The sequence below is a fragment of the Ostrea edulis genome, chromosome 4, assembly GCF_947568905.1.
Source record: "Ostrea edulis chromosome 4, xbOstEdul1.1, whole genome shotgun sequence".
NCBI lineage: Eukaryota > Metazoa > Mollusca > Bivalvia > Ostreida > Ostreidae > Ostrea > Ostrea edulis.
Window position 1 is genome coordinate 10,147,995 of NC_079167.1, and position 14,418 is coordinate 10,162,412.

General features: G+C 35.0%; 1 protein-coding gene across 1 annotated transcript in view; it reads left to right on the forward strand.

Annotated features, from left to right (window-relative positions):
• The window catches only part of LOC125672033 (uncharacterized), a 53,619-nt gene extending 41,556 nt beyond the window's left edge, over positions 1-12,063 (forward strand). Inside the window, exons 25-29 of the mRNA XM_056161930.1 lie at positions 571-787; positions 924-1,088; positions 5,213-5,345; positions 5,654-5,735; positions 8,840-12,063. Of these exons, the coding sequence (XP_056017905.1) occupies positions 571-787; positions 924-1,088; positions 5,213-5,345; positions 5,654-5,735; positions 8,840-10,561 (2,319 nt within the window). The 3' untranslated portion in view covers positions 10,562-12,063. The remainder of the gene's footprint in view (positions 1-570; positions 788-923; positions 1,089-5,212; positions 5,346-5,653; positions 5,736-8,839) is intronic.
• The last annotated feature ends 2,355 nt before the right edge of the window (positions 12,064-14,418 follow it).

A 14,418-nucleotide genomic window follows, 5' to 3' on the forward strand; every position in this document is an offset into this window, starting at 1 on the left:
TTCAACATGTTCTAGGTGCATATAACATTTGATTTTTCTAATGTTGGACCAAAAATGAATTGGAAATTTACAAATTGATATGATTGGTTATATTAGATGTTTAATTTTCCAATGAAAACTTGTGTCTCTAATCCCTTTTAAGTGGGTCTTGCTTTCTAACTGTAAGCAAAAATGGCCAGTCAAGTATTGTTTGATAAACTCTAGTGGCCATTTTCAATGTTTTAATTAAGTTATTCAATCATATAATAAACAAAAACTAGCATCTATAACCATTATCAACTTGCCTTGCACTATTTCTATAAAGAAAGATAGATGACTGGCTATCATTTCTTAGACTAGTAGCCAGTTTCAATATTTTTGATTATTCAGTCATGTACATGTATGAGAATCATTACATTTTTTTTTTTTTTTATTTTGGTCAATATGATGCTTTAGCTACCCTTGAATATTGTACTTTTCACGTAGGAAAAGCCCTGTAATTACCTCAAAAATGTTAAATAATTCTATGATATTAATACCCAGAAAATTCTATGGGACATTAGATCATATTTATTGATTCTTGCATTGTAGATGATTATGATAATTGGTTTACCGGGTGCAGGGAAGACAACTCTGGCAGAAAACATGAAAAAGAGTTATCCAGAGAAGAGATATAATATCATTGGTACAGACACACTGATAGACAAGATGAAAGTGATGGGACTGCCTAGGAAGAACAATTACCATGGTCGGTGGGAAGTCCTTATTGACAGGGCCACAAAAGCTCTCAACAAACTTTTTGAGATTGGTAAGGTGGAAATATACCTACGCTTATCTATGTATTGAATTGTATTATTTTATTACAGTATCAATGAAGTAAATGTATTTGTTTTTGCACATTATACATTTCATTAATGTTCGATCTATAAATTTTTCTTGAACAGCAAAAAGTAAAAGCAGAAACTACATATTGGATCAAACTAATGTATACCAATCGGCAAGAAAAAGGAAGATGAAAAATTTTTCTGGATTTTTCCGACGAGCAATGATAGTTCAGCCAGATGATGCTGAATTGATGAGAAGATCTGAGAAACGGACAGTTGAAGATGGTTTGTACTTTGTTATGATTTTAGGTCAACTGAGTCACTCAAGTGACCTATTGCTACTGGTCTGTGTCTGTCGTCATCTGTCAACAATTGAACATTTTTAACTTCTTGATAACTACCTTTCCAATTCTTTTCAAATTTGGTATGAAGGATCTTTGGAACAAGGGAACATAAATTGTAAATTTCAGGACTTCTGCACCCCTGTGGCTTTAGGGCAGGTCAAAAAATTACCAATTTTCAAAATTCATCTCTACAAAATTGTAAACTTCATGATCCCTGGGGTAGAGGTTCTAACTAGAAGGTAGCTGCAGAACTGTAGCTCTCTGAAAAAAATATTGTGACGGACAGAGAGCTACAGATCCACTCCCTATAAAAACCTTTGATTTACGGCGCACAAAAAGCTGTGCATGGTTGAGGCCTGATATCGTTGTATTCTTGTGTTGCTGTCACATAAATTTAATATAAAAAAATTCTAAACATATTTTCCAACTATACTTGTGTCCAAACATACCTTCAAATATTCATTAAAGCCCCATACGAATCGAAAACTCACAGCTTCAAATGATTTCGTTTGTTGATGTAGCCATGTTAGGTAGCCAGTCAATTCGAATTCCGATTCATTTTCATACTTGACCAATAACGTTTAGATGTGAACTAATATTCCCAAACATATTTTAGTTAATTATCTTAAATAATATATCATCCCAGTTCCGTTAAATAATAATAATAATTATTCAAATAGGTAAACTCACGGCAACGCGGCTTTCATTAATCTGGTTCAGTCCCCATCCCTTCCACTGGAGTGTTAAGGACCATAATGGGCTTTTGTAGCATTTTCATTTGTCAAGAGCTTATTTTACCTTTAGAAAAACTATATATTTTAATTTCTGTTAATCATTCATGTTGATAACAAATGAAGAGTGAACACATGACTTATAACGAATTTTATGAATAGATACCAATACGATAGCAACAGGGTTTGAATTGACTGGCTACCTAACATGGCTACCTTCTGCAGCTAACTAGAAGGCAGGGTCAAACTCATCTTCACAAGTCAAGGGTTATTGATTCGTTACCTCGCACTAACCCTTGACATCAGTCGCTATTTAAAAGTTGGGCTCGAGAAAAAGGATGACGCAATATGCTAAAATAAATCAGCCAATGGGATTTCTTGTTTCAGATGAAAGTTTGGTAAGGGAATAAACAGAAAGTAAAAAATGGCGTCCGTTGACGAAGAGATATGTGAAAAACATCAAATCGATCATTTGACTGAAAACCAAAAGCTTTCGATATCATGTATCAGAGAAGAAAAAGATGTTTTTATTGGGACTAAAACCGGCAGTGGTAAATCGCTATCTTACGAAGTTGTTCCCATTATTTTGGGGGGAAATGCAGTGACGCTGATAGTCGCCCCACTTTTCAACATCATTGCGTGTTAAATTATTTCGTAACGCAATCAATAATTCACATTTTTCGTCCTTTAATTGTTGTAGTTTATTATTTAGTTTGTAGTCAATTTTAGACAACTTGTTTAAATTGTTAAAACATAGTCGACAAACGTACTTCGACAATCCATCATTTTCATTCGGCTCATACCCCAAAACCTCGTCTAATTGTTTCTTCAAGCAAAACGAACTCCCGAAAATCAATCGACGGTATCTGTCTTGTACTAATTGGCCACAAATTCTACACCATAATGCCGTCGCCATGCGTGTTTACTGTTTAGTTTTGTTTTCGACCGATTATAAAAGCCGTTGTCTGATTGGTTTGCAGCTTCAGGCTGCAAACCAATCATATGCTTCTTCTCGAGCCCAACTTTTAAATAGCGACAAGGGTTAGTGCGAGGTAACAAATCAATAACCCTTGACTTGTGAAGATGGGTCAAACTTGGCATATATAGTGTTTATATGTAAAACATATAAATAACAGCATCTTTAATGGTATCATTACTAAATGGATATTTAGAAGGAGCAGGTAGCCCTTTGCTAAAATTGTAAATTTCATGATCCCTGGGGAAGTGTTTTGATACCAGGGTGGGGCCAAATGGTCATAAGTGATTAAATGTGTTAACAGTTGAACATTTTCAAGTTCTTTTTGATAACGACCCTTCCAAATCTTTATGAGGAAGTAAGTAGTGTATATTTGATGTGAAATTTTAATTGATCATAGGTCCGAATTCTTACACACTTGTCTGAATTTTGCTGCTGTCATAGGCAAAAATCCACCTGGTGACCTGGACCAGTAAATGTGTTATGTTCGAGTAAGAATGAAATCAAGAGAACGATGAATCATATTTCTGTTATTTTAAGAACCTGTGGCTTGAAATTTGGCATACAAGTAGATAAAACATTTATCTATGCAAGGAGACTGACAAATTACACATATCGCACTTAGTTTCTGACTTTTTAGGCATTTGATTGAGTGGGTAGTTTTTATCTGGGTCAGAGTTAGACCTTATTCTATATTTTATGGTATTAGAGTTCGGGCCCAAAACGGGCTTAGCCCCTGTGTGTAGAATATTAAAAAATCATCTTCTTTTACCAAAATTGTGAATTTCGTGATCACAAGAGTATGGGATTCGGTAGGAAAAGTACAAATGTTCCAACTCTAGGGCAGGTCCAAGATAGTCCCCTGGGGTAGGTTGGGGTCACAACTGGGGATCAAAGTTTTACATGTGAATATATAGGGAAAATCTTTAAATATGGGCCAAGGTTTCTCAGGTGAGCGATGTGGCCCATGGGTCTCTTGTTTTTTTTTGTGCAGGCCATAACTTTTTTGTCTTTTGACATAGTCCTTTGATATTTTGTATGTTGGTATACCATGATAAGACAGTGTGTTGCGTGCCATTTTTATTATCTTTGACATTAACTTTTTATGTAATGGTCACATAATAGAATTTTTGTGGCTTTTTTTAGAGGGGGGGGGGGATCCGGATCATAACTTTTTTGTCTTTTGACATAGGCCTTTGATATTTGAGATATTGGTATATCATGATCGGGCAGTGTACCATGTGTCTTTTTTAGTTCACCTGAATCATTCAGGTGACCTATTGCTATCTGTTTTTGTCGTTCGTCGTGCGTTAACATTTGAACATTTTCAGCTTCTTCTCTGAAACCCCTGAACCAATTTCAACCAATTTTGGCATATAGCATCTGTGGGTGGAGGGGAACAAAAATTGTGAAATTCGTGGTCCCTGCCCCCCTGGAGCCTGAGGGGTGGGGCAAAAACCATCAAAATGAGTGTAATTTTAAAAATCTTCTTCTTTACTCCTGGACATCAAGAAGCCAAACTGTGGGCATAATTATAATGAGCGTTGAGCCCTCTACCAAAATTGTGAAATTCATGGCCCCTGGGGCAGGGGTTCTTGTGTTAGGGTGGGGCTCTATTGGTCATATAGTGAAAATGTAGAAATTCTTTGAAAATTTTCTTATATTGGTTTTATCTAAGGAGTAAATAACCCTTTTCTTTATGATGTCTCAGACCTAGGTTTTTTAAAAAGGATTATTGATTGAACATAAAAATGACACATGTACTTCATGACCACATAGCTATTCAATGTTTCTTCCATCCAAAAGTAAAATTTTTATATTTAAACACAAACCTAATTCAAACATTGGAAGGTTGTTATATGATACTCAGGTGACCTATAAGGCCCCTGGGCCTCTTGTTTTTCTTTTTTTTTTTGATGACCTTGACCTTTAATATGAATGTCAAATGATATAATTTGTGGGGCATTGTTTTTGTCCGGTCCATAACTTTTTAGTCTTTTTGACTTTGATGTTTGGTATTTTGGTGAGTCGCATGCCATTTTTGATGATCCCTAAAAATGTTTTTAAAAACCTATGGAAAATGGAAGGGGAGACATCAGTTTTATTGTGCTAAAACAATTCTTCCTAGTTTTTTTTATTGTCTCAGTAACTTGAATTTAGTGCATTCTTGTTATTATTTTACATGTGCTTCAAACCTCAGAACTTGATAAAAATGATTGCTCATTGAGTGTCCATCTTTTGACAAAAAAGTGAAATATTTTCCGAATACCTACTCATAGATTAAAGTTATGATTTCCAAGGGGGAGAAGAAGTTTTAGTGTACAAAATGTATTACTATGAAGTGGATGAATTTTGCAGGAAAATTTGTGCCCGAATCTGCCGTCATGGAGATGAAGTCTAACTTCAAACTGCCTGAGGATAATGATCCCCTGTTTGATAGCATTGAGTATGTGGAACTACAAAAGAGGGATGTCCAGGCAGTCATAGAAAGGTTAACATTATATTACAGATACGCTATGATGTATATCACATTTATTAAAAGGTATTGAATGCTTGTATGTATAAGTATTAACAGTAAAACATATACTGTGGAATCATACAATTCATAGGGCACAATTTTATGGATGGCCAAGATTTTAGAATTTTGATGAAATTGTATTTTGTGGATATCGTTTCAGGACATTTATTTTGTTGAGGTTTTAAAGTCTTGGGCTATGGTACCCACAAAATCCATGAAAATTAGTCCAAACGATATAATGAATTGAAGTAACAAGCCCTGAAATTCAATGTCATTTCTAGGTACAATATTGATGGAGCATCCCGTGGTCAGCCTGGTCGATTTGGTCAAAAACCTTTCCAACCACCTGCTGACATGCGCCAGGTATGCATAAATAATATTGTAAGGGCAATACCACCTCCTCCATCTTATACATATTGTCAAGTAAAAGCCCTGTTTATTGTTAAAATCAATCAATACATAGATAGACTACTATATGTACTTTTAAATTTAATTTGATTGTAGAGGCTATATATGATAACTATAGCTTTTAAGACAAAAAGAATGATATATTTTAAAGTGTTGAGTACATTGTGTTAATCTAGATATTCTTTTGTGGATGTGTACAATAGATATATGTAAGATTATACATCTTGTTATTGCTTCAATTAAACCCCATTTGCTTATCTACATTATACATAGCGACAAATGAGTCTATGATCCTCGGTGGTATTGCCCTAGCCTTTCCTCAATCTTAATATTGCCTAACAGTAAAAGCTTCCCTGTATGAAAATGTGTACAATAGTTTCTCATTAAAGTCAGTACAAATATTGATTCTTTCTCTACACTGTCAGGATGTTCTGACTCCAAACCGTGTATATTGTTCAATGTGTTGCTGTGTTATATGTAGACAAACACACTTTTCAGGATTTCAGTAAATGATACTAACTTTCAACATCCCCATTAGGTGGTCGCTCACGTCCCAGTGTTATCTCTTCTGTTTTACCCCCACTATTGTACATAATGGGATTTTATTTTATATTCTTGTTATACGTTTTTTTCGAATACTTTGCTTTGTTTCTTGTGCTTTGTCATATGTAGCAAGGACACAGTTGTTCAGATTACACAGGAATTCGTTAATACCTCCATCATCTTCTTTGTATCATATGTTTTCAGGGTACATTATGTTGCCTTTTTTTTTTTTAAAGAAACCACACCCCAACATTAGCGTAAACCTTGAATTTACTCCAACCTTATTACAGCTTAGTTTATAAGCATACTCCCCATGTTATGAAAAACTATGACTCCAAGCACCTCTATACTAATAAATTCATGGGTATATTATTTTCAAAGTAGATACTGAAAAAAGAAATGATATTTTGCTATTGACTTGGTAGAAAAGTATCGAGTGAAGTGTAGGCGAATTCAATATACAATTTGGTATATGATAATTGCTAGTTTGACGAGTGGAAGTGTAAAACAATAATAATTTTATACTTATTTTATAGTTATCACCAAAAAAACTTCATTCATTCTGATTTCTGTATGTTCTGTAGTTGAGTTGTTCAGTTTACTCAAATTAATCTCCATAGTATTAAATCTGTAATATTAGTTGATAGAAATAAAATTGAAGTGTGAATGTAATGACTTTCCTAATGGCATAGAACTTTTTAAAGAATGCTATATCTTATAAAAAAAATGATCAATGCATGATAGTTTAAAAGGGAAGCAAGGCAGAATTTTAATTTGATGATAAGAATATCTTTCAAGGTTAATGGTAGTTTCTGTAGCCAAATGACACTTATTATTTTACAGGAAGTGAAATACATGTATAACAATTGCACATTTTGTCTGTGATGACGTAGCCCTGCACTTCTTCAAGTTGAAATGTTCTGTTGTTTAACATAGGTGAAAAAAATATATGATTTTAGTGAGCATGAGTACAAGGAAAAACTGCCTTTACTTCTAACTTTTGTTTGCATTTATATTATTAAAAGATAATGAGGTAGAAACTGTTAATACATAAATGTTGTGCATGAAAAGTTCATTCTATCATATTGACTGATGAATATATTTTGATGTAAACAACAATGGTGGTGAAATTTATTTTCTTTTTATGCCAGGAAAGATAAATGAAGAACATGATATATTTTAAAAGTCTATAAAAGAAATACATTCAAAGTAATATGAAAATTGTGCTTGAGTTATATTTAATTTCTATCATTCATTGTTCTTATCTTGCACTCAATGTTTCTAATTCTTGAATTAACTTCAATAAAATACCATAAATTTTGTTTAGCACTTTTATGAAGTTAATTATTGTGAATATTTTAGATTGATTTGTAATGGGTTAAAGTTTTCAGTACATGTAAGGTTGTGCTTGAGAAAGTACCAGTAGTTATAAATATCAGGTATCAAAGATATTTTCAAATTTCTTAAATTTTACTGATAAAATAATGCTAAGTTTCCATACTCTTTTTAAAGAGATATATATGTTATTTATTTGAATGTTTAAAAAATTGTTGCAAGTGAATTAAAGATATACTGAGTTAAGTTTTAAACTGTAACATACAGTGTAATTTATATAATCTTATTATGAAGGTAATTTGCAGTACCATAAAATACATTTCCTGCAAGTAATGTGTATTGTGAAGAGTTAATGATAGCTGTTGGCACTTATTTGTTGTATGATAGTCAGGACTTTTGACTTGGTTTGAAACAGGAGGCTTTGGCAGGCATTGTACCTGCAGTGATGGTGGAGGAATTGCATGCCAGTTCTATGTATATATAGATAGAATTCTATTCACTAATCCCCTTTTCAGCAACATTGAAATATTCTCCCTCCACTTTTTGTAAATTTAAATTTTATTAGTTGGAAATGCCCCTTTCAGAGAAATGTTAACTTGTTTGACAATGGTGTAGATGTTGTGAGTTTTGATTCTTCAATTCAGACAGGGTTGTTTTTCTATGACTTGGCATAAAAAAAAGTTGTATTTCAGCATGGTGAACTTGTCAAATGGTTTTAGTGCTAGGTTAAAGGTTTTTATTTACAATACATATTTTCAGTTGTTTTTTCCCCCCTAAACAAAAGAGACCATTTGAATATCTTAATTATTCCATTTCGTAGGTGAGACATGGATATATAAGGTGTGTAGAGAATGGACTAATGTTATGTATATAGCAGCTGCAGTACTCAATAATATCGATAATTATTCATTGTTGTTTTATGGATGGAATGGTATTCAGTATCTTTAGTAAATCTTGCAGACTCAGAAAATTTTATTACATGTGCGTTGATATCTTACCAAAATGACTTAAGTTGGGATTTTTACTGCTGTCATACCGAGTTTATGTGGTCCACGCAGAATCAGAAACACATTAATTACATTAAAGTAAAATGGGATTTTAAAAAAAAAAAGCACAAGCACTGCAGCTGTTATGTTTTTGCTAACCCCTGCACTTTGTAATAGAACATTTGTTTTATTCAGGGTGGCTCATTTACAAACCAAGCAAGTAATGCCCCACCATTACCTCAAACTAAATATGGAGATCGATTTCAACAAAGTGTCTACAACCAAGGTCAGGATTATGGCCAGCAGAGCAGAACCAGGGATTTTGAGAGGCATGGAAAGCATACAGCACCTGCTGGAAGGGATAGTGAACCTCCAGAGAAAAGGGGTAGGTTTGAAAGCAGTGGGAATTCTAGTGCTTTGGACTTACTCAAACAAGAGTATGAGGACGATGAACCGCCACAGCCCCCAATGGCAGCTTTTGTGCAAGGGAAAGAAATTAAACAGGAGTCCCAATGGGCCAGAGCCACTGCCCCTTTTGGAATTGATCCCCAGCAATTAAATACACAGAGTATATTAGGCCTTCCACCTGGTCACCTTCTGGCGGGACAGCCAGTGGCCTTTGGTGGTTCCAACCTTCAGCTGATTAGTTCTGCAGGGCTAGCTGGTGCAACGGAACGAGCAGCGGTAATCCCAGGGTATGGCCAGGCCTTTGCTCATGTTGCCGCATCTCAACCAGACCTAGTTAAAGGTTTGCAGGAAAAAAGAAATCTAGCAGAAGCTGCAATAAGAGCAGAAGCTGCTAATGCACTTCTAGCACAACATACTGCAGCAAATCAGGCACATCTTGCTGAAACTTTGAAAAACTGGCAAAACCAAAGCCAACAACATAGCAATAGCAGACCAAATAGCAGTGGAGGCTTCAATGATCAACAGGGAAGAGCGCGGCCTCATTCCAATCCCTCTCAAGGCTCAGGATTTAGTAGATCAAATGATCAATTTTCTTATAATCAGACTAAACCATCCAGAGATCAAGCTAGGCCCAGTAGTGCAGAACAAAGAGATAACTTTGGTAGAGGGAAAAATTACGGACAAGACGCTAATCAAAATCAATATGGTAGTTCAGACTTTGATAAAACCTCATCAGACGCGGCCCAAAACAATGACAAACGAAGACGAGAAAGGAAAAGACCAAGTAAGTGGGATAATCCTGAGGACAGTAATACTACAGCAGCTGCTGAAAGTGGAGTTAGTCAAGAGGTAATGGCCAAGGTTCAGGCTATCCAGCAAAGTATTCAGCGGCAACATGAACAACAAGAGTCTCATGGCTCAGAGGGTGGTCAGTCAACAGTACCCTCTGATGAGGACAATAAGTCAAATAAATGGCCGGAAAATCAAGATAATAATCAGTTCTCAGGTAATTTTGGTGGACCCAAAATGGATGGAGGTAGTTTCCCTCCTCAGCGTGGAGGATTTGGTGGTCGACCCCCAAGACCCATGATGGGTAGAGGTGGACCACCAGGTCAAAGACCCCCACTACCATTCAGACCGCCTGGTCCGATGGGAGACCGATTTCCCCGCCCAGATGGATTCCTCCCAAGACCTGATGGATTTGGAGGTCCACGTTTTGGAGGAAGAGGACCTCATCCAGATCAGAGATTTGGAGGACCCGGAAGAGGTGGCCCACCGGGTCCTCCCCCTGGAGGCCCCCCTGGACCCCCTCCTCCAGGTGGCCTACCCGGACCCCCAGGCCCTCCTTTCAGACCACGTGGTCCACTGGGTGATCAAGGTGGTATGAGAGGTGGGAGACCACATTTTGGAGGAAGAGGTCCTCCTCCTTTTGGTGGAAGAGGTGGAGGAATGCCAATGAGACCACCTCCCAGAGGAGGTCACCATGGAGGAAGATGGCCAAGACCATAAATGAATGTTAAGGATATTTTTACGATGATGTTATTATTCAGTGGCAAATCACATAGCCATAGGAGGAGTATTAAAGTGTTTTCAGCTTGGCTGTTTTATTTTTTGTGATGAACATAAGGAAACCCATTTTTAAACAAAGCATCTTTTCATTGTCCCTGAAAGGAGGACACAATGGATTAGTTCTGATTATCCTCTTTTTACTAATCCATTTTAGAAATAACTTTCTTTCATTAAACATGTTCTGTAGCAGATATTTGTTTTCAGCAGGTAGCAGAAATGTTACTAAAATTAATCCCATGATTGTGTTTTATCCCATCAGTGATGATTAAACCTTTTATAATAGATATTTTTGTCAAAGATAAAATATTAAATATTACATATTAAAGTGCTAAATCTAATCCTATTAAATGGTAATGACATCATGAGTTTCTTTGAAATGTTATTAGCAGATTATCAAATTTTGATGAACGATGAAAGCAGTAAATATGAAGAAGCCTGTGATTTTTCTACACCAGTAAATTTTTGGGGGGAAATTTTGCTTAACAGGATATGTGAATTAATTCTTGAATGTATACATCAGTTCTTTAAGATGGTCAGATTTCTGGAATGTCCATGGAGAGGAGATGCTAGGTGTTTATTTGTACTTTTGTAGCTCAAGGTTTCCTTTCAGGTACTCGGATCATTATTTATAAATGTTATTTCCAGTATGATGTTAAAATATTTTAAAGCTAAAATTGTTTGCATCTGTCATATTTGTATTATGATGATCTGTATAGAATCAGGGTGACTCAGAGTTAGTTTACAGCTGCTTTTATCTAGACATTATGCTTTTATGTAGTCCAAGGCCTCTTCACGTCCTATTTGAACATGTATAAAGTAGGCATCCTCTTTCAGATGCTTTATTTTGCATGTACAGGTTGTGGATTGAGTATTATGTCTCACAATTTGAAAAAAGGACTTAATTTTATGTTTACTTTTTATAAAAGTGCATCATAGATCTGAACGTAATGACTCTATCAAAAATTATGTTTTCAGAAGGTTTTACATAAATGAAATAATACAAGTTAAATGAAAATGTAATTAATTTTTTCCTTTAAGATATTTTTGAAAATGAAGTTATTCTAGGAGGGGGGGTGTTCATTATTATTAGATATGAAGCCATACTTATTGTCTGTTTTACAGTTAAGAATGTTTATGATCAGAATTATACAAAGGAGTGTGACAAAATTTCACAGGAGTTGGCCATTTTCAGGTGTAACCTATCACACTACCAATAGCATGCTTTTGATTTTAACTGTATCATCAAGTCTTAAATGTGTAACCTCTGCAATTGTTGTATTTAATGGTCTCTATGTTTTGTGATGTCTATTTTGCATAAACTCAACCACAAGGTTCATGGCACCTGTGGTAAGTTTCATGGTAAGCATTTTATTTCAGCTTCAGTATACAGGAGTCTTCAGCCTTTCTCTTTCAGCAGATTGAAGTAAATCTTGTGAATTGTGTATCTTTGTTATTATTTTAATTTTCAGGAAAGCATCAATATCGCGAAATCTAAAATATGATTGTAGATAAAACAATATTTTCAGCATCATAGACCTTGCTGTTCTAATTAATACTACTAATACAATATGTTCGAATGACATTTTATTATAGCCATCTCATACATATTCATGAATAGTAATACATCAGTAGTAATTGACACGTATTTCTTCTTTTTTTTCAGTTTCTGTTTTTTTTTAAAAAATTCGTTAATTTTATTATTGATAAAAGACTATAATAGTAATGTTGAACTGAAACACACTGAAAGTTGTTTGGAAAATAATTAATCTCCTTAAAAAAATCGTTCCTTCTTACATTGAAGAGTTCTGTTTGTTATTAAAGTTCTTCCACAGTCTATGCTTTAAGAGTTCTCTCTCTCTCTCTCTCTCTCTCTCTCTCTCTCTCTCTTGCATACCGATGTTGACCCATTTGATTTGCAGAAAAGCTTTGAATTGCTTTTAAATACAACCGATATACTTTTTTTTTAAATTGAAGAAGAATGAGGTCTTTTGTGATAGAATTTTTACATTCTCTACTTAAACAGTAAAAAGACCTAGATAAATCTCCTGTTTGATCCACCATTTTGTTCTACGGCTAATTAGAAATATTTTTCTTTTTCCTGTCAAAAGAAAGTAAATATTATTTGTAAAGTTTTGAGAATACACGGGGGGGGGGGGGGGGATCTAGAAATTTTATTTTAATTTTTCGGAAAGGAGAAATGCAGTTGAGATGTAGTAGGTTGATGCCAGTGTTAACTAGTGAATGAGACTGACACTTGAAATGTTATAAATGTCGCACTTGTACTAGTGAGCGCATCTTTTTTAAAGTGCTAGGCAAATGAAATCCCTTATTGTTGTCTGTCGGTGACAAATACTTAACTGTTTTTTTGTATGCCACCGTTCCTATCGGATAAATTTTTGAAAATCTAGCGAGAACTCGGTGATTCCGGTTTGGAGTTGAAGGCTTGCCAGTGTTGACGACAGGCTTATACTGGGTAATGTTTACATTTCCAATGCCTTGATATCTACTAATCGTAGTGATAACCATTTTCTCATGAATGGGTTGCAGTTGTAAACAATGAATACAGATATGTCTAGTACATTTTAACGGGTGGGAATTCCGAAAGAAATGAAAAGTAGAATGTTATAAGAAATCGATTTCCAAAAAGAAAATAGATGAGAGTATGAACTGCAACGCTTCACATCGGCATACTTCACGTTAACTAGGCCGGCATGGAGCGTCACAGTTCATACCCTCGTGTAGTTTCAAAAATGACCCCCCGCCCCCACCCCCATGACATGAATATGTAAAAACAAGAAGTGATGGTGATAACGTGCACTTGAAGGTCGAAGGATATAGTAAGATGTACTTTCAATGGAAATTAAAAATTTTATTAGTAGAACCACAAGATCTGAATAAATCGTATAAATTATGTAAAAGTTGTCTTGTGGAATGTAGGTGGATGTCCGTTCGAATGAACCTATATTACATATTTTTTTTAAAAAGTTTTCATGAATTCCGAAACTAAAAACATCTTCGCTCCTGAAACCAGCTACAACCTGTACAGGTCTTATAAATGTTTTTTGATGAGACTTTTCCCGTCCAGTTTTATTTTAATTTGCATTATATGGTGGTGTAAATTGCATATAAAGTATTTAAAATTTTGTGTAATGACGATTAACGCGCGAGTTATCTATAGTAAGCTATAGAGCAATAATAAATATATCCTTTTTAAAATCTTCAACTAGTCTTGGTAATTCACTAGGTGGTGTGATGGAATCCCTTGGGTACATGTATGATTTCTTTGTCAATCTTGCACGCAACCACTTGTGTCGATACAAAAAATTTCACACCAAGGTCCTGTGATCGTGATGAATTGTATGCTCATATCCAAGGTTGGACCATAGTAAGGGTTCAACGTTGTACAAAAGGATCTTAGAAAATTTGCATGTCGAATTGATATGCAAATAATGCTTGGTGTAGGTTCCAGTTTGTGTGCCATGTTATGCTTGGCAAGGTAAGCATCGTATCTTAACATGAATAAATGGAACTGTCTAAGGTAAGGAACGCTTGTTCAAGGATTTTTTTAAAGGAATAACCTCCAACTCTGTTATGAAATGTATATGCTTCAATTTCTGGCAATGTATTGTTTTAATAGACGACCATTGCGTAGAAAATTTGTCAAATCTGTGAAGTTTTTCAACTATTAATGCTTCGGGTGACTTGTATTTGAAATACAATGGTCTAAAGTATGACAGAAAATTGTAGTTTGAATTTTTTTAAAGACTACCAGAACCACGGGTAAAATATAAATCGTA